This window comes from Cheilinus undulatus, linkage group 12 (assembly GCF_018320785.1).
Source record: "Cheilinus undulatus linkage group 12, ASM1832078v1, whole genome shotgun sequence".
NCBI lineage: Eukaryota > Metazoa > Chordata > Actinopteri > Labriformes > Labridae > Cheilinus > Cheilinus undulatus.
In genome coordinates, this window is record NC_054876.1 from 45,625,011 (window position 1) to 45,646,717 (window position 21,707).

The window sequence follows — 21,707 nt, forward strand, 5'->3', positions numbered from 1 at the left end:
AGCATCTATACTAAGTAAAAAACTAACAGTCAAAGGCAGTGAGTTCAAGCTTTTTGTCAATGACATGAAACTGGCCTGTAGTTTGGCTTTGACTACATGATGATCAGAGAATGATTCCACATCCCAAAGCAGAGATTTTTTACTTCATCATAGAGGTGTGACTTTACCTGAACAACCTTGAAAATTTATACTACTGGGTTGTTCTTGTCAAAAAAGAAGGATCATATTTCATTGGTCAGCTCCTCAGAAGCTACTCAGTTCTTAAAGTCAGCTTTAAATTAACAACTTTTTACTTTTACTTAAGTTGATTTGTTGAACAATAATTTGACTTCAGCTTAAGTGAATTTAAACCAAAGTGAATATTCTTTTACTTGAGTACAAAACTCTGACTTTTTCCTCCTTTGCTTGATTGTGAAATGATTTGTGTGATGCTGAGAAAATAGAGCAGTCCATCTCTAATTAGGGTTTAAGTTTGAATAAAAGTAGATATCTGGCCACTGGAGGGCGCTGCGGGTCACGACTTGTCCACACAGCTGTACAACAACTTCCACTCCAACAGTCCTCTCTCTACCTCTCTTTTTTCAGGCTCTTTTTTTCCTGAATCAAGCTTTTGATGAATCTTTAATCTTTATTTTTTTACATGTTTTTGATAATTTCTCATAGGACTGTAAAATAAGTTACTGTGAAAACAGTTCAAATCCTTTCTGTTTCTCTCTGGTTGGTTTACAAAGAGGTGTGACTGCAAAGTGGATTACGAAACCATGTTTACACCCAGTGCTGGGACAGCACTGCCCAGCAACACACTAATACACACACTAATACACACATAAACACACACAGACAACCACACTGAGAAATGTACACAGCCTTACAAAATAACACAAAAACACTTGTTTATTGTTGGTATCACCCTCTCTCTGATTGTCCCGTCACGCACACGCATCCACACAAAGTGTAGATTACAGTGGCGAGCTAACCGTCACGTCCACACCCTGAACTTCAGTTACAGTGAGGCAGCCTCGCCCAGTGGGTGTGGCAGCAGCTCTGACCTAATTTGCTTAGAAACACACCCACACAGACACCTCGAGGATTGTATTTAAAGAGGCTTCAGTGGCACATTAACCTTTACTCTGCAGTACAACCAGTCACAGCATGTCAAATGTCCATGTTTTCACCAGAGGACGAAATGACCTCAGTGATGAAGTCCTGAACACTCCAGTCTGGTGCTGATAGAGCCACTCCAGCATGCTCTGCTCTACGCTGGGTTATATAAGGTTATATAAGTGTCCAGTCCAGGCAGCGCTGCAGTAATGTAATTAGTCAAGAGGCTGCAGGGGAGGGAGGCCATGCACACAAAGACAGCATTTCCCAGAAACCCTGCTGAGCATTAGTGTCTCCCTCCCTGACTCTTATCATGGATTTTACTCTGAAACATCATACTTTATGGTATTAACATCATCCTGACATCAACTTTACACACACTTGATTTACGGTAGAGCTCTGTGGAGGAAAACATTTCTACAAAGGCCATCCTGCTCCAAACCGAGTTGGTTGACAAAAGACAAGTCAGCAAAAATACACGGCAGACATTTTTCCTCTCGGGCCACAGGTGGGAAGCTTAATTAATTAAGTCATCATACTTCCAGACTGTTACTGGATGAGGTCTGATTGACGTCAATATGTCTTCTGAAGCCAATCCTGCTGCTGTCGGGCCTTTTGTCCCTCCCACTTTACAGAGCAACTCAATCTGATGGGATGTGATTAATCTTGACAGCCCTACGTCACAGAAGTAATCACATGACTTATTATCAAAATCTGACTATTCAGTACTGATGTTTTTATTTTACAGCTATGTGAAACCACTTTTCTAAAGCAGGGGCGTAAAACTCAAGGCCCGGGGGCCAAATCCGGCCCGCTGTACGGTTATACCCGGACCAATGAGGCCTGCAGATTTCCTCCAGTACAAAAATGTAAACTTAACCTCAATGATTTAGAAAAAACAAAGGCTAAGAATAATTACATAAAAAGTCAGGATATGGTAAAAAATTGTTCATTCATTTCATTTTTATCAGTTTTGCATCTCACAATAATAACGGAAACTCATTATTTTCATATAAGTTCTCATATTCTGCCTTTTCAAATTTAAAGATTTGACCTATGTATATTTTTTTTTACCTTCAGGTCCCAATTTAAAATTTTAAGTCATATACATTTTTTGACTCATTATTTTTTAATTTTATGTCATTATTTGACCTTTCAACTCCTAACTTTGACTTTTAATCCCATATTGTGACCTTTAAGCCTCACAATTTAAAATTGTATCTCATATTTTGACCTTTAAAACATAATTGACTTGCTTTTTCATATATTTGCTTTTTTAAAAAGATAATTTTGACACGTAATTTTGTTTTGACCTTTTGAACTAATAAGTTTGACTATCTCTGATTTTGAGCCTTTTAATTCATTATTTTTACTTCTTTAAATCTCAAAATCATCACTGCTAATTTTCCCCCCATAACTGTTGGAAATAAGGTTGACAGTTTATGGTTAAATGTTGACTCTGTCAGGCCCTCAGATCTGACTGAAATTCAGCATCCGGCTCCTGCTGTGATTTAGTTTTACACCGCTGTTCTAAAGTCCGTGCAGACGAAAGCACAGGACTTAAACCTTCAGAGCGTCTCCAATAACAAGCGATTAAAGGTGTATCACCTGTTCTTTGGTTCTGACTTTGACAGATGCATGCCAGCCCAGTACCTCTTCCATCTAAACAATCAATCCAGTCTGGATGAAGGCATCCCAGACCACCACTGTATGCAGTCTGGGCTGTCTGATATCAAATTGTTTATGCACTGAGGTGTGCCCATGCAAACCATTTTAGTGTCTAAATGCCCAAAATGGACACAAATCCCTGTGAATGCATTGTATAAATGTTGTGGAAGAGGAACTGCAGTCTTTCGCTCTCCTACAGTGCTGTGAAAAAGTATTAGCCCCCTTTCTGATTCCTGATTTTTTGCATATTTATCACACTTCAATGTTTCCGATCATCAAACCAATTTTTATATCTCACAGAGACAACCCAAGTAAATAGAAAATGCAGTTTCTAAATGATGATTTTATTGATTAAAGGGAGAAAAATACACAAACATATCTGGCCCTGTGTGCAAAAGTAATTGCCCTCTGAACCTTAAAACTGGTTGTTCCTCCCTTGGCAGCAATAACTGAAATCAAGCATTTGCGATGACTGGTGATGAGTCTTTCTAATCACTGTAGAGGAATTTTGTCCCACTCCTCTTCACAGAATTATTTACTTCAGCCATATTGGAGGGTTTTGGAGCTTGATCTGCGTGTTTAAGGTCACACCACAGCATCTCAAGTGGATTTAAGTCCAGACTTTGACTTGGCCACTCTAAATCCTTTATTTTGTGTTTTTTTCAGAGCCATTCAGAGGTGGACTTGCTGGTATGTTTCAGGTCCTTGTCCTGCTGCATGACCCAAGAGGGCTTAAGCTTGAGGGCACAAACTGATGGTAGGACGTTGGCCTTCAGGATTTTCTGGTAGACAGCAGAATTCATGGTTCCGTCAATCACAGTGGTCCAGGTCCTGAAGCAGCAAAGCAGGCCCAGACATCACACTGCCGCCACCATGTTTAACTGTTGGCATGATGTTCTTTTTATCAAATGCTGTTATTTTTACTCCAGATGTAACGGGCCACACTCCTTCCAGAAAGTTCTACTTTTGTCTCGTCAGTCCACAGAATATTTCTCCAAAAGTCTTGGGGATCATCAAGATGTTTGTTGGCAAATGTGAGAGGAGCCTTTGTGTTCTTTTTTTGTCAGCAGTGGTTTTGGCCTTGGAATTCTCCCATGATGCCATTTTTGCCCAGTGTCTTTCTGATGGTTGAGTCATGAACTCTGACCTTGACTAAGGCCAGTAAGGCCTGCAGGTCTTTGGATGTGGTTCTGGGTTCTATTGTGACCTCCTGGATGAGTCGTCGTTGCACTCTTGGAGTCATTTTGGTTGGCCGACCACTCCTGGGAAGGTTCACCACTGTTCCCAGTTTTCTCCATTTGTGGATTACGTCTCTGACCATGGTTTGCTGGAGTCCCAAAGCCTTGAAAATGTCTTTGTAACCTTTTCCAGACTGATAGATTTTAATCACTTTGTTTCTCATTTGTTCTTGAATATCTTTGGATCGTGGCATGATGCGTTCCTTTCTGAGATCTTGTCGCCTACTTCACTTTGTCTGACAGCTTCTATTTAAGTGATTTCTTGATTCAACAAATCTGGCGGTAAACAGGCCTGGGTGTGGCCAGTGAAAGTGAACTCAGCTTTCCAAGAACTGTGGTTAATCACAGTTAACTCATGATTTAACAAGGGGGGCAATTACTTTTTCACACAGGGCCAGACAGGTTTGGAAGTTTTTCCTCCTTAATCAATAAAATTATCATTTATAAACTGCATTTTCTCTTTACTAGGGTTGTCTCTGTGTGATATAAAAATTGGTTTGATGATCGGTAACATGTAAGTGTGATAAATATGCAAAAACATCAGGGATCAGAAAGGGGGCACATACTTTTCACGGCACTGTAAATCAGCTTCATTTATCAACAGCAAGGGTCAACATAGTTTCAAGTAGATCCTTACTATCTTTCAATAAAGTCCCAATAGATACTCAACATTTCAGCAGACGTTATAAAAAGAGATTTAGTTGCGTCTGATGCTGAACTCACCCTGCATCGATGCTCTGGGCGCTGAGGGAGGCAGACCCCGACTCTGTGCCACTCTCTGCATCACTGTCACTCTGGTACTCCACCGGAGACGTGGAACCCGGCTTGATACGAACTGTGAAGACAGACACAAAGAGAGAAACATTTGGTAAATTTATACTGAGAAGAATAAAGTGGAAAATTAGAGGGAGACATGGAAAGCCATGGGAGGAGGGCTGATAAGGAAGCTGAAAGCCCCAAAGAAAGGGACAAATCAAAGAATTGAAAAGGAAAGGAGGAAGAAATGGAGACAAGAGAAAGTGGAGGATGGGTGAGAACAAGTGAACAGCGGGGGGTTAATAACTTCCTTATAGTCAGGCCTGGATTCCAGCAACTTAGCAAGACAAAAGCTTCCCCCATGAGTTTGTGTGGTTAGGTGTGGTCTGGTTTTCACAGCATGTTTACATCCTTAACTTATGTCCCTTTTACTAAAATGTTCACAGAAAACAACAGACTGTCTCTTTTCCTCTCAACAACCTTGGACAATGTCAACGCCGGAGTGAACACAATGAACAGATGTTAATGAAAATTACTCTGCAGAACTCAAAGATTTTGCTAATTAGCAATTAACTTAACAAAAGTCTCTGGAGGCTATGAGAAGCTCCGGCTGGTTGTCCTCAGGTTTTTGAAGTCACTGTTAGAAACAAAGCGTCTTCACCAAAGAGGATGGTTTTTAGAGTTGTAGGCTTACTTTTAAATCTCTGATAGCTGAGATAGTTTGGTTGAAGGCTGGGTATTTTGAGATTTATATTCATGTTTGCTTTTTTTTGTTTTTTTTTTTTTGCATTAAAAGAAGCACAGGAGTGCTGTTGAGGCGTAAAGCCAGATTAAGGCTGAATCCCAATTCTCCCCTTAACCGTCAATCTTAACCATGTCGCAAAATCATGATCCCGCAAAGTGCAAGGGCCGTCCCAATTCTCCTGAGAGTTGAGTTGAGGGGCGAATTTTAGGGATTTACCTCCCTCAATTTTGAGATGTTCCTGGAGCTCCCTTGGTATTGAGGGATATCACTCCAAGAAAGATGGCGGTGAATGCGGGAAAGAAATGAGATACAAATGTAAATTTCTTTGTTAACAGAGATCTAAAAATTACAAAAACCACTCCAATATCTTTGTTTAATGTTATTTTATGGATTATTTGCCTTTTTGTAGCATAACATGTACTATCATTTTTACGATTGTAACAGTGCCGCCGCAGACAAACCTACGAGTTACAACTGGTGTTTGGCGTTAGCTAATGGTCGTGTTATACGGTGACTTTCAGCTGAATATGTCTGTGTTTATGGTGTTTATATGTTACTGGGTTGAATATTAACACGTTCTCATTGTTCTTCTTCCTCTGAATCAACAGACTACGCAGTTTTGGCACATTACTGCCCTCTACAGTCTGAAATCGTAACTGCTATTAAAGAGTGTCCCATTTCTAAGTCACGAGATGGCCCTTACACTTGATTTTGAGGGGCGAGTTAAGACTGAGGGTTGAGCTCGAGGGTAAGATTGAGGGTTAAGGGGAGAATTGGGAGCAGCCTTATTCTTCAAAGTCAAAGTTTTAAGACTTAACAAGAATATTTTAAACCATCAAGGTTAAGTTACATTTTTATACTGGAGAAAATCTGCAGAACTCATACCGGTGGGCCTGTTATAATAAAAACATGATATGATCTTGGGGATAACTGCACCGGGCCTGGACCTTGAGTTTGACACCCCTGCCCTATAGGGTCCCAGCCCTCATGTTGAGAACCACTGCCCTAGGCCATGTTTACTCACCACATACACCTCTTACTCCACCCTAAAGGTGTAGACTTTGTTATGTTTTTAACATAATTTTTTCCCATTCCCCTGGTGAAACTCAAGGACATCCAGAGCTCAACCGGGGTTGTGTCAATCCTCCTTCCTGCCGGATGGTGCCCTTAGGCGGCCTTACCTGCCACACATCAGCCTTAATTTTTGGCCTAAACATGCCTGGATGTTCTGTACAGTATTGTGCATATAAATCAGTTTAAGTTCAACTTAAAATAAACTGCAGTCATTAGGTGAGAAAAAAATGCATTCATCATCTAAATCCCAAGTCCTCCTGTCAGAAATCTTTGTTCAGATCAGACAGAAGCACTAATTCATGTGATTTATTGGTACATGACTCCAATTCTTTCTGTCTCAGTGAAAGGCTCCCACTCCTCCATCACTCCTCTTTTTCTCCTCGTCACGTTCACAATTTACAGACTTCATGCACTACTGCTCATGAGGAACAATCTCAGCAAAGCGGAAACATGACATGGGCAAACAAAGGAATAAAATACGTCAAAATAAAAACAACATGATTGAAAACAAAGCCAGATTTACCCGTACATCCCCCCTTCCCCTTCCTCCTCCTCCTCTGTCTGCAGGAATGCAGCAGCCATGCTGGTCAAAGTCCACCCAGCCTGGCAAAGGCGAGGGTGAAGGGAGGGGTAGGGTACTTGGAAGGGTGATGCAAGGAATCTGGGTGGAGTATTTTTACGTGTTTGTGTGCTGTTGCATGCGTGTGTGTGGCAGAGGGTCACACAGCTAAAAGTGCTCTTTGTCTCTGCAGACAATTAATCCCCCATCCGCCGCTGCGGCCTTTCTTTTTCAAAAGCGACCCAGCTCCTCTCCTCTCAACCCCTGCACCCTCTCCTCCTCTCTGCATGCTCAGCCACACCCTCCCCCACACCCTTAGCTCACCTCCACCCACTCTCTTCCCTTCTTCCATCTACCTCTGCAGCCCTCCTCTCTTATACCTTCCACACAGCACATGAGGAGTGGGAATCAGCTGCCTCTTTCTTGTTGAATTTGCAGGTACAAGAAGATTCTGAAGATGCAACACTCCAGAACTTTAGTTCAGACTTTAAGATGAGGCAGCCCCCTCACTGACAGCTGGACCTCCAGGACCTACTTACATTATTGATATTATATTGATATGATATTAGATTACATCAGTTAAAAAGGACATGTGAATGAGCCAACTCAGTAATGATAACTTTAATAAAACTGCATGAGATCATGTTCTCAAAGCATCTGGTAAATATGTCACTACCACCCTCCCTTTACTTGATACTGCAAAGCTGCATAAGGAATGGAGTTAAAATATCTGTAGCAACCAGTTTGGCTTTTTTAAGACAAATGTGACAACATTTGGACAAAATACTTGAGCTGCAAAGGATCAAGGGCTTGGCAAATTCAACCCAACGTTGTCACAGAGTAACACTGTATGTTGGTGTTTTCAGGGTGCATTTTCCACAATGGTGCGATGATGAAGCTCTCCTGTCACTGTGAACATGTGCAGCAGTTGTACGCCACAGATGTGACATCCTCTTTATTGACAAAAGTAGCATGCAGTCTCCATTTGCAAACATTTGTGATCCTCTGAAGAGCTCAGTGGCTTCAAGCATGGTACTGAAATGGATGCCACCTTTGCAATAAGACTGTGTGAAATTTAATCTCTGCAGGATATTCCACTTAGGAAATGAAAGCATTTAGGAACAACAGAAACTCAGCCACCAAGCTGAAGGCCATGTAAAATCACAGAGTGGAGTCAACGGCTGCTAAGGTGCATGGTGGGATAAAGTCCCCTACACTCTGCAGATTAAGCACAAGAACTGTGCAGCTGGAGCTTCATGAAAGGGTTTCCATGGCTGAGCAGCTGCATGCAACTCTCACATCACAAAGCCTAATGCCAAGCGTCGGAGGGAGTGGTGTCAAGCACACCAACACTGGACTGTGGAGCAGTGGAAACTGATCTGTTGAGTGTTGAATCACGTTTGGCAGTCAGATGGGTGAGTCTGGGTTTGGAGGATGCCAGAAGAAAGTTTGGGTTAGGCCTTTTATCTCCAGTGAAGGCCAAACTTAATGCTTCAGCATGCAAAGGCATGTAGGACAATGCTATGCTTTCAGCTGTGTGGCAACAATGTGGGGAAGGCCCTTTTCTATTCTAACATGACTGTACCCCAGTGCACAAAGCAAGGACTTTAAAGACACGGTTTGATGTGTTCATAACTTGACTGACCTCAGCCCCATCGATCACCTTTGGGATGAACTGGAACAGAGATTGAGAGCCAGGCCTTCTGGTCCAACATCAGTGCCTGACCTCATAAATGCTCTACAATGAATGGGCACAAATTTCCACGAAACACTCCAAGGAGACTAGAGGCTGTTATCGCTGCAAAAGAGGGGCCGACTCTACATTTAAATACATGGATTTGAGTACAAATTTCATACTTCATCATGTCCTCTTCTGAACTCATATGCTGAAATTGTTTTGATAATAACCATTAACAATAACTGCAGTTAATTATTAACTGCATATCTGCTATCAATAATGACGTTTTGCCAACAGACTGATGGGAAACAGACGTCAATGACTGATTAACTTTGCCCACCTCAGGAAGGAATGCAGATCTGATGCATTATTTAGATCAGTGATACTCAACGCGTTGCTCTAGAGCCACACATGGCTCTTTTGTGATGATTTGAGGCTCTTTAATGTCTAAATTTGAAATATGATTCCCCTGGAAAACCACAAAAAAGGGAAACTTTGACCTCAGAATTATCCATTGCAATTTGTTTCCCACACTTCTACTGTAGGCTTTAATTGTCAAACGTAATTGTCAACCTTTATTTTTTTGTCTGTATATTTCCATTGCCCTGATTTGCAATTTTTTTGCCCCTTTTTTTTAACCCTTTTTGCCACTTTTAATCAATTTTTGCTGCTTTTAGCTCAGTTTTGCCACTTTATTCTCATTTTGCCCTTTTTCACCAGTTTTTACCTCTTATCCTGCTTTTTGCAAATTGCATATTTTCCCTTTTTTGCCACTTTTTGCCCATTTAAGGTGTCTCTTGCCATTACATGTCACTCTTTCCCATTCCCCCTACATTTTTGCTGCTTTTTGCCACTTTTTTCACTCAATCTTTACCATGTTTTTGCCACCTGTAAGTCATTTTTTGTCACATCTCTTTTTCTCCACATTTCTGTCACTTTTCACCCAGTTTTTGCCGTTTTCTGCTTATTTTACCCCTGTTCACATGTTTTTGGTGACCTTTTATTACAGCTTTTTGACTCTTTTGCTTTAACTTATTTTTATTGCCACTTTTCACCTCTTAGATTGTGGCTCTTGCAAAGGTATTTTTAACAATTTGGCTCTATGGTTGAGCAGGGTTGAGTAACACTGATTTAGATCCTTTTAGACTTTAAGGCTACAAGAACTTTCATATAAGGAGCATAGAGTTAATCCCAAAAAACAGGCCCAATATCTAAACAAGAAACATGTCGACAAAATCAACTTGTCAACAGTATTAAAGCATCTGTTGTTGACTTCAAGCTTGATGCCAAAGTCCAGGGTGTGTCAGGACATTGTGATACATCATTTAGGTGTGGCTCCAGGTGTAACAGTCCAAACAAGCCTCTTTACAGCCTCCTGTAAATCACATTTTAGTAAGGAGAGATTACTGCCATTGCTTGATTACTTTTACAGCCACTGAAGCGAGCAAAGTTGCTCAAACCGGCTTATAAAGATTAATGAAATGGTATTAAAATACTTCATTACTGAACGGTTCATTACAATGGGAGAGATTTTGTCGTCTGGGTTCTTATGTGAGTAAAATATGCAGCCAATGATAAAAAGGATGAATGCTTCTGAAACTAGTGCATAAACTTCACAGTTTTTGTGTTTCTGAGACACTTTAAATGCATGCTGGGAAATGAAGGAGGGTTTGAAATGGAGTGGAGAAAGTGAAAACTGTAAATTATAGCACTCAATGAGTCAAAAACTCCTGGCATGTTGTGAACGTCACTCACTGATGAGGTCAAACAATCCGAGAGCATCCTCGGGCCAGTTTCAGTGCCTCCCCCGTTTACATTCCTGAGATGAGGCTGCTCGGGATGAGACGGCGAGGTGAGTGCCTCTGACTTCACCGAGGGGACTTTACTGCAGTTTGTCAAAGGGGTGGAGGCCTGTTTTGCCAGCTTGCCTGAGCAAATGTCGAGCTTCCCCCCAGTGTTTACTCAGGGATGGATTACACCGCCTTCGGCCTCTCTGCTCACCGTTGCTTAACGCCGATCGAGCGGACTGCTCGAGGTGTTTCACGATGATGGCAGCAGGAAACTTGAGCTTGGTTTGATAAGATTTTACAGTAGTGATACACATCACCTTTTCACACAATGATAAACTGTAGAGTCACAGAAAGGTCAGAGCTTTCTGTGCATCCTCACGCACAAGTTAATAGATTACTACAAACACAAGAACCTATCAGTAAGCTTCCTGTTTGGACAGTGGATAAGCCCTCTTTTGGATTAATCTCTCTTTATGATTAATAAGATATCTTCAAAATTACCTCCTCAGGGAGAATGCAAGTGATATGCTTTTAAATGGATTTTATCCAGTGATGTGTTCTAATCTCAGATTATCTGTATCAGTGTCGCTAAGTTTCTCCCAGTAAGCACAGTCCAACCTCATAATTTATGATTCCCTCTGCTAGGGGATGCCCAACACATGTTTTCATACCTACACTGATCATCAAATGATATCAGCTGATACACTCACCATACAGTGCCAACAAAACATATTCACCCTGTTTGAGGTTTTACCCTTTTGTCGATTTTAGAAATCTATCTTGGTCAAAATAATTTGGCTTTTTTGACAAAAAAACACCCTTGAATGTCAAAGTGAGAACAGCTTTCTACACAATAATGTCAAATAAAGAAAAATATGTAATATATAAGAAGAATGGAGCGGGAGCAGCATCAGCAGTGATGCGGTCTCTGCATCGGTCTGTCCTGGTGAAGAAAGAGCTGAGTTGAAAGGCGAGGCTCTCAATTTACCGGCCGATCTACATTCCTACCCTCGCCTATGGTCATGAGCTGTGGGTCGTGACCAAATGAACGAGATTGTGGATACAGGCGGTTGAAATGAGTTTCCTCTGCAGGGTGTCTGGGCTCTCCCTTAGAGATAGGGTGAGAAGCTCGGCCATCCGGGAGGGACTCGGAGTAGAGCCACTGCTCCTCCGCGTCGAGAGGAGCCAGATGAGGTGGCTCGGGCATCTGGTATGGATGCCTCCCTGATGAGGTGTTCTGGGCAGGTCCCACTGGGAGGAGGCCCCAGGGAAGACCCAGGACACGCTGGAGAGACTATGTCTCTCGGCTGGCCTGCGAACGCCTTGGGATCCCCCGGGAAGAGCTGGACAAAGCAGGCTTCCCTGCTTAAGCTGCTGCCCCCGCAGCCCGACCTCGGATAAGCGGAAGAAGATGGTTGGATGGATGTAATATAAAATAAGTGACTGCATAAATATTCACCCACTTTAGATTGACTGGCCTAATCCAACAGAGGTCCAGCCACTTAGTGAAAGTCGTCTCCCAGTTAGTGAAATGGGGATCACCTGAGTGTGGTGATAAACACACCTGTGTCTAGAAGGTCCAGTCACTGGTTAATCAGTATTCCTGGTTACCATTACACCAGGAAAACAAAAGAACAAAGAGACCAAAATGGAGATTTAGGCCATCAGACAAGGTGCCAAACACTGTACATCACCACAAACATACCATCCCCGCAGTGAAGCACAGTGGTGGCAGCATCATACTGTGGGGATGCTTCTCAGCAGCCGGTCCTGGAAGGACTTTTTTTGCAGTTTTGCAAAGAAGAATGAAGTAAAATTGCAAATGTCCAGATGTGTAAGCCTGATTGAGACCTATCCATACAGACTCAGTGCTTTGATTGCAGCACTTTATTGTTGTCAAAAAAGCCAAAATATATTGACCATGACTGATGTATAAAATCAACAAAAGGGTAAAGCATCCAAGGGGTTGAATACTTTCTATAGGGATTGTATTTCAGCTTTAACCATGAGACATTTTCCTCCTGTAAACCAGCCTTTTAAAGGTCCATATTAGAATCAAAAGGATAGTATCAGCTGGTGATACATTTACAGATGCACAGCATTGGTAGCTATAACGGGAATATTAATCATCCTTCGTGGATGGAGAGATTCTAAAATAGCAAAGATTGGCAGGCAGGCTGAGGGCAAGTCCAACATATCACTAACCACAACCTCAGAGCATCTCCACTAGGAATTGAGCTGCACTCCTCTGAGACCCGGAGCTCACCATAAATGATAGTGTGGGCAGGAGCGACACAAACATGGAAGAACAATGGTGGGTGTGACGGTCAAAGATAGGACCACTGGAACTGTATAAGCCCACGCAGAGGGCTTTTTGTTTCTTAGATGACATTTCCAGGAGAATTTTAACCTCTTTGGATTCCAAAGCCGTGCATAACAGATGGGCATCTACTCTGGATATTTAATGCTTTCTACGAGAGGATTTCATTGAACCACTCACCGGATCCTTCTGAGCGCCCGTCGCTGCCTATGAGCGGCACTGTGATAGCTGCTGTTGCAACACCGTCAGTCGGCATGGTTGTGTAGACGACTGGCAGCGACTGCACCACCACCGGGATGGTCTGGAGCTGCCCCACCTTACTGGGCATGCTGACGGAGGGGATTGTGTGTATGACGTGAAGGATCTGCTGACCTCCTGCACCCTGAGTGGCCAGGATGGAGCCTGGAGAGAGGACCTGGAAGACGATATAAGTCAGTATCACCCTTCTGAATTATTTTTAAGAAACAGCAGTGATAGAGGATGATGATGAGGAAGTTACCATAGAGCCTATGGATTGTACTGCAGAGGGGACGGGTGTAGCAGACAGGCCCGGCTGGGTCACAGCGCCGCTGGGTGCAGGGTTGACTGTGGTGCTTGTCGTAGACACAGGAAGTGAAGAGGAGCGAGGTTTGTTGAGCGACAGGTCGACGGGCTCGGTCTGGTCTTCTGCAGGGCTCGGCTGTGGCGAGGAAGGCTCTGTCTTACAGAGTGAAGGCTCTGTCTTCACCTTTACTAGGTCTGTGGGCTGTGTGCAGTCATCACCAACCTCCGCCTGCTGGAGAGAACAGAGCGTCACGGGTAAATGGGAGAAGATTGGAAACCTTTTCGGACTGAGATACAAATACAAAACCCAAAAATACTTTATCTCAAGGTCTCAGTTTAAGGCAGATCTTATTCAAGCTTTTCTTTTGTGCACAAAACTCCTAAAAATCTCCTTAAACTTTTAGCATTAGTTACGTGTCTGAATGCTATGTTTTTACCATGGCATTTTCCAGCCAACCATCAACTGAAAGTTCCAGTTGGGTATTGGAGGTGTGTCCTGCCACTGGGGAGTAAACTACAAAATGCAAGCTGTGTCAACAAAATTGTTGCAAAAGTCATGTGTGTATGACAGCCAATTAAGAGGCAGAATTCAGGTGTAACTGATGGCTTGTGAGGATTATGACAACTTGAAGCAAAAAGGAGTGAGTTTTCTTAACCAAAATGAACTAAGTCCACACTTACAAAGTGGTCTATATATCTGCAGATTAGTGCACACATTTGTGAATCTTTGTACAAAGTTACAGATCTTTGCACGCATTTACAGATCTTTGCATGCATTTAGAGATCTGAGCACATATTTGCAAATATGTGCACACATTTGTGGATCTTTGTACAAATTTACAGATCTTTGCACGCATTTACAAATCTTTGCACAAAATCAGAGATCTCTGCACGGATTTACAGATCTGAGCACATATTTGCAGATATGTGCACACATTTGTGGATCTTTGTACGAATTTACAGATCTTTGCACGCATTTACAAATCTTTGCTCGAATTTACAGATCTTTGCATGCATTTATGGATCTGAGCACATATTTGCAGCTTGGTGCACGCATTTGTGGCTCTTCATAGGAATTTACAGATCTTTGCATGTATTTACAAATCTTTGCATGAATTTGAGGATTTGTGCATGCGTTTTCAAATCTGCCTATGCATTTGCAGATTTGTGCACAGATCTTTGTACTTATTTGCAAATACTTTTGCAACAATAATAGCTCCACAGAAGCTGCTCAATATAATGGAAAAGCCCCATTGGTCACCAGAGTAGGGACATTCAGGAGTTGAAAATAAAAAGGTTATTTCAAAGACCTGCAACACCTGAAAACATCCCGTTCACATTTTTAAGAGAATAGCTGCTGCCTTAGATTAAAAGTTAAATTGTGTTGTTTTTTTCCCATACAGATTGCCAGTCTGAGGTGTTTTATTTACGCCTCCAGTGACATTTCATCTTTAATACATGATATCACAAGGCACAATGAGAGTAATCCCCCCTCTGTGCTGGGATCAGAGTAGTAACAGAGGCATAATGATGGAGGAGCTTCGTTATGCTACTGCTGCTATGGAAAGGACTGTTTATTCACAGAGCCGTTTGTTCTTTGCATGCTTATAATGGCCTTAAGATCCTGGTTCACCGATGGTGGCTGTTCAGCTATCTATGGGAATGATGTTTTTGCACATGCAGATACAAGACACTTGAAAAATTACTGTGGGAAGTTGTGGTTAGCCAATGTGTCTTCATGCATGTACTCTTTTCTACTTGCCTGATTGTCCTCCTACTCTTTTTTATATTGCAAACATGTACAGTTGCATGTAGCATTGATATTATACTGTCTCACTCGGTCTTGGAATTATATATTGCCTTTGGACGTCAGGAGAACATGAAAGAGGACTGAGATTCTTGTGATTCCCTCTAGAGGAGAAATATTAAAGATACCGATATAAGAGGATCCCGAATTTACAGTGTGGAAATTCTACTAAACAACCACAACCCTCTTTTTCCAATTAATTAAAACCACTGTCCTTTGAGGAATTGCTGCTTCCTCAATCCACACTTTCACATAACTTGCATGAAGCTTCTCCGTGTTACGCCCTAGATTCTTTCTGCCTCCTCAGAGGAACCGAGCACCCTGTTCGCCTCCACAGCCACCCAGGGCTCAGCTGGCATGTAACTCGAAATCACGGGGAACAATGGCTGCTGTGTGGGACACTGAGGGGGAGGGAGGAGGGGGAGAAAGAGAGGGAGAGGGGCTGGATGGGAATAGAGACAGACTGGTACAGAGAGAAGTGAAAGAGTAGGGAGCAGCAGCGAGCCTCCAGTCCAGATCTTGGCCTCCTTCCAGTTGAGCTGAGCGTAGCTTGGCTCAGGGTGAGGAGGAGCTGGGTGGAGACGCTGCTACGCCCTTTTATCGGTTCACACAGTTCAGCTGGAGGCTGGGCTGTGTGACGGAAGGTGAAGACACAAGCAGGAGGGCTGATAAACAGCCTAAAATCAGCTGGTAATAAACCATATCTGCATATTTTAGCATATTATATGTCAAATTTGTTTCTTTGGATGATTTCTGCCTTTAAACAAAAGTTCAGGCTCTCAATCAAAACTATAACGAAAGACTCTGAAGGGTGTGGGAGCAATTCCATGCTTATTTTACAGTGGTTCAGTTTAGTCCGTTACTGTATGCAGTTATTTGCATATCCATTGGGCAATTTTGAAAAACAATATTGCTTTTATTTTGACTTATACTGTAAATTTGTTATGATCTGTGGTATTATACAGATATTTTCATATCCTTATTTTCTTTTATTTGAAAATTTTGTGAAATTCTTACTGAAAGAGTGGAAACATGATTGATGAGTAGGATTTTTTGAGATTTCTGAGCAACCAAAGCCAATTTATTCTCACTTAGCATAAAATGTGTGCAAGAACATCTCTGCTGCAAAATATTTAAATCAGAATGGTTTTTGAAATGGATCTTTGACAAGTTTCACCTTAAAGCAGGGGTGTCAAACGCAATCACAGAACGGGCTGGATTCTAAATTTAGGTCTAACCTAAAGGCCTAACAGGGTTCACATTTAACCAAACTGTCAACCTCATTTTCACCAGTAATAAATTATGGGGGAAAAAACTAGCACGGATGATAAAAGATTCTGAGATTTAAAAAGTCAAAACTATAAGTTAAAAGGCTCATAATCTGAGTTAAAATGTCAAACTTATTAGTTCAAAAGGTCAAAACACAAAATTAGACATTAAATAATACTTTTAAGAGGCAAATATATTAAATAGAAAGTCACAGTCATATTTTTTTAAGGCAAAAATATGACTTAAAATTTAGAATGGTGCACCTAAAAGGTCAAAATATGAGATAAAGGTCTAAATGATAAATTGAAAGAGTCAAACAATTAAATAAAAGGTCAAAATTATAAATCAAAAAGCTCAAAATATGAGATAAAAAGTGAAAATAATAAACTGACAAAGTCAAAATATGAGATAAAAAGTCTAAATTAAAAATTGACAAAGACAAAAGTCAAAATAATACATTCAAAATGACAAAATGAGAGATAAAAAGTCCAAATAATAAATGTAAAAGGTCAAAATTTGAAATTAAAGTCCAAATAATAGATCAAAGTCATAATTGTGCAATGAAAAATTGAAAATATGAAAAGAAAACACTAATTTATTATTTTCTCACATTTCTTTTTCCTAATTTTTATTATTTCTTATTTTTTCACATTTTTATGAAGTATGGATATTTGATATCATCAAGGTTAGGTTTACATTTTTCTACTGGAGGAAATATCCAGACCTCATATTTTTGAACCAATTATAATAAGAATGGGATCTTGCAGGCCAGGTATAACTGTACCATGGGCCGGATTTGGCCCCCGGGCCTTGAGTTTGACACCTTTGCTTTAAAGAGACATTGCAACTCCTGGGATTTGGAAACAGCAGGTCATATTGTGATTCCAGTCAAATTTAGATCAGTTATTTAGACTTAGGGTCAGTCCTATTTCTACCCCTTAGCCCTTATCTTAGCCCCTCCCCCTGGTTTTGCACGTTCTTGTCAGGTGAAGGTTTCCCAATTCTCATTTGTATTGAGGGCTACATTGACATTGAAATGAAGATTTTCCAGGACCACACTTGAAAAAAAGGGGTATGATGAATGTCCTTCCATGCACTGTGATCAACTGTGAAATGGCGCAACGGACTACGAAGGAGGCGCAAAAATGTAAAAATATTTTCAGCATAATGATTACAGAAAATACAACAGTTGTGTTTTCTCATATACTCAGTCTTTAGCCACTGGGGATGGGAGTTTATTGTATTTTTGGTAAGTACATGTGTAAAGGAGGGCTGTTAACCATGTAAATATATGGAGGAGATCAACATGGACATCCACAGTATGAACGGGATGGTCAAAGCTTAATTGTCACCTATAATGACCCACTGTTTATCAGCAATGTGTGATCTCCACTGCCAAAGTTAGGCAAGGTATGAGTATAATGAATCTAGGGCTGGGCAATTAACCGCAAATTAGATTAAATCGCAATATGGCCTGCAGCAATTTTCAAATCGTAGACAATGCAATATTTCTTTGACCTCAAATTTGTGTCAAAATACCAATTTTTATGCAGCAGAGATGCTATGCATTGCATATCATGCATTCAGAATAGTGCCATATTTTTAGAATTGAATTTTTAGATTGTAGAAAAAAATCCTATTTTCTTCATTTTTGTCAGTTTTTCTAATTTAATATGAGAATTATATAAAAATTACCATTACTTTGAATACAACAGTTCATATGCAATTTGCAAAATAACTTAAAATCATCACAACAAAGTATGTTTTCAAAATTATTCAGCCCTAGTTCAATCTGATATTGTGTTGGTCATAGTATAGAATGAATTATTGCTTTTTTGTTGGAAAATGCATGAGATGGGGAACTTAAGAAATAATTGCGTATTAAATCTCAACTGCAATACTGGGGGAAAAAAATCGCAATTAGATTATTTTCCCAAATCATTAAGCCCAAAATGAATCTGTGCCATTCCACTTTTCTTGACGCCTTCTGTTGGGGTACAAAGTGCACCTATTCAACGATAAAGGGGGAAGCTGCTGCCTTCTGATTGGGCAAAAAAATCCCCACTTCCAGTGTAACAGCGGTTATAATGGACAAACACAAAGAACGGCATGAAACGCTTTTCTCCCCATTTCACATAAACATGCTATTTTTATTTGTAAGATTTATTTTTGGGCTTTTTCTGCCTTTATTGATAGCAGAGGATAGTGGATAGAGTATGCAGGAAAGTGCCACAGGTCGGATCCGAACTGCGAACATGGGGCGCACCTCAAACCACTGCGCCCCAATAAACACATTTTTAATGGGCATGGTGATATACCATTGTATTTGTTTACGAAAGAGCTAGTTTGGAAGGACAGAAGATTTTTTTGGTTTGTTTTAGAGACAAAAAAATTCATTAAAATGGGTCCAAATTAAGTCGTTTTTGGGAGCTGAAAGAGTTTCTAGCCAGGATTTCCATCACTCTGAGTGAGGCTGGATAGACATCAGCTGTGGAAATACAAGCAAGATCAGGATTTCCTGTTCTGAGCCATGCCAAACTGTGCTGAACCAAACTGGACCACTTGGTAGAAAGAGACTGTTTGAATCACTGCACCTTGCCATCATTATTTAACACTACTGATGCTTCATCCAGCCAAAAATTAGCATTTAGGTACATCAGAAATGTGACTTTTGTGGGTAGTAAACCATGTTCAATCAAATTGTCTTATTATACAAAAATAAATTAAGTAAGAACGATAACTTTATTAAAGTGGGCACACTTAATCTCCTCTTTGTTTGGATCCACTATAAACACCAACACCTAGGCCTACAATATACTTAAAATGGACTGAACAGGTGCAGAACTTGGCGAAAGTAAGGAGGCATTTAAGGAGCTCTTAAGGGAAATAGGATAAGGAAGGAAAGGAGCCAGGAGAAAGGGAGCTGTTGACAACACACACAGAGAACCTGCACCAAACCTGGCTGAGGTAAGGAGGGATTTTAGTCGCTCTGTAACAGGCAGAGAAGAGAGGAAAAGGGGGGAAGGGGGGAAGGGGAGGAAGGAAAGCCAGTGAGAAGAAGAGATGAAGGAGCAAAGACGGAGAGAAGAAAGCAGAGCCATAACATGATTATAGGAACAGGAGAGAAAGGAGAAGAAATAAAACTGAAAAGAGAATGATGAAGTGTGAAAGAAGTGAGGGAGTGGATGAGACAGAAGGAGACGAGAGTGAAAGGGAGTGGGTGGGAAAGGCCCAGCGTTGCCATGGAAACTGGGAGCTATCAGCTGACTCCATGTTTTCCACTTGTTCCCCACCCACCACCACCACCACCCAGCTCCCTTCCCTTCTCCTCCTGGTGTGTTTCCATCACCTCACCCACACCTCTTCCTCCCTTTATTTCTGGACCACGCCCCCTTTCACCTTTCTCTCTCTCCTTTAGCATCCCTCGCCCTTTTACATCAACCACGCCCTCTCATCCCTTCGTTTCGCTCCATTTTCCACCCACTCGCTCTCATTTTTCTCCATTATCCTCCATTCTTTTCTGCTTTTTCCTCCTTTTACGCTTGCTCAGATTAAACCCACAACTCTTTGTAAAATCCGCCCAAGAGGAGGCCGAGAGGCTGAACTGTACGAAGAAAGAAAAAGGAAAGATAAACCTCAGTGGACTTCTGTGAGCTCTGCGATCTGAGAGACTGATGGAGGAGTAAAAATGAGGAAAAGACCAGAAACTTTCTGATATGAGCTCAGAGTGATTAGCTCAAAAAGAAGGGTGTACAGCAGCTTGTTACCCTGTGGAAAGAAAAAAATCCAGCCTTCATACTACTCTCAGATGATTGTACTCTAATTTGACATTTTCAAGTGACTTTTAAAGAGCAAAGTTAGGATTCAGGAGAGCACATTACCTTATTAGCCCTTGTCACAAGACAACAGAGCCCTGTGTCTCTGTACAGAGCCTATAAAAAATATTCATCCCCTTTAAAGTGATTTGATCAGCATTCCTGGCTACCATTATACCATGAAGACAAAAACACCCCAAGCAACTCAGTGAAAAGGTTACTGAAAAGTATGAGACCATTAATCTCCATATTTTCCTTGAAAACCAAGTATGTACACTCATAATATCAATTACGTAGTATATTGCAATCGCAAATCACAAATTACAATTTGAAAATTGCAAATCAAACTAGAAAAAAATGCAATTCCAGCTGAAATTGCGTGGGAGATGCTGAGAACTGAACTGTCGAAGAACCGTTGAAAATAGCTGAAAAAGCAAAAAAATAGCTGAAAATAGCACGAAAGCAGAACACCTTGCTTCAGTTGTTCAGAAAGCCTTCAATGAGCATTTGTGGATAAATTTTAACATTAGTGCAGATGGACAGCTGAAAGCTGATGGTCACACTTTGAGCCCCACTGTGGGAAAACTATTTATCCTTTTGACCTCAAACCTTTCTGAGCGTAAGAGGAGATGTGTGGCTATGTTTTTAAGTTTGGTTGGTTTCGGTGGACCAAATATTTTTTCCAGGAGAGCAATTTGTACAGGAAGTTCTGCCTCTACTCAAAACGGCTGCTGTGCTCTAGAATGTGACATCATCACTCTAAGCCCCTCCATTTACCCCCATTGTAAATGTCTGAGAGCCAGAATCTGTATAAAGTTTGATCAGTGATTTCTAGAAATCTGTAAAAGATATCAATAATGTGAATCATTCCTAAATAGCTGAAGAGACTGTCTAAGTTTTAAAGAAAGAATGAGGTCTGTGTGTGGAAGTAAGCTGAATTTACAAGCCTTAGATTTGGAAAGCTGGCCTATTCGAAATAATGATAGTTCTTTAATAGAAAAAGCAAAATAGTTGAAAAAAGTATTTATAGCAGAAAAAAGTAAGGACACAAGAAGCAGAAACATTTAAAAGTAGAATTTTGAAAATAGCATAAGAAATGCCAAAGTTATGAGGAGTTGAAGAAAATGAACTTTTGTGGAATTTTGCCTGTTTTTTTCTGTCTGTTTAACATTGTTTAAAAAAGTTAAATATTTTAAAAATTATAAAAGTTAGATATATATGAAAAGTCATAGCAATCATCCCGGGAAGAAATTGGAATTTCTTAAGTTTGAATGGTGTTGATACCACAAATTACTAAGGAGGAGATAGCTGCCACGGAATTAATCTTAATGGCCAACGTGAAGA

General features: G+C 40.9%; 1 protein-coding gene across 2 annotated transcripts in view; it reads right to left on the minus strand.

The window, feature by feature from the left end:
• klf8 (Kruppel-like factor 8) overlaps positions 1–21,707 on the minus strand; it is a 124,777-nt gene that overhangs the window by 6,594 nt on the left and 96,476 nt on the right. Inside the window, exons 3-5 of one of the 2 annotated variants that reach the window (XM_041802021.1) lie at positions 13,429–13,701; positions 13,110–13,344; positions 4,731–4,842 (exon numbers count right to left, since the gene is read on the minus strand). In XM_041802021.1, the coding sequence (XP_041657955.1) occupies positions 4,731–4,842; positions 13,110–13,344; positions 13,429–13,701 (620 nt within the window). Of the gene's footprint in view, positions 1–4,730; positions 4,843–13,109; positions 13,345–13,428; positions 13,705–21,707 lie in introns of both variants that reach the window. The other variant, XM_041802020.1, reaches the window with a different exon arrangement.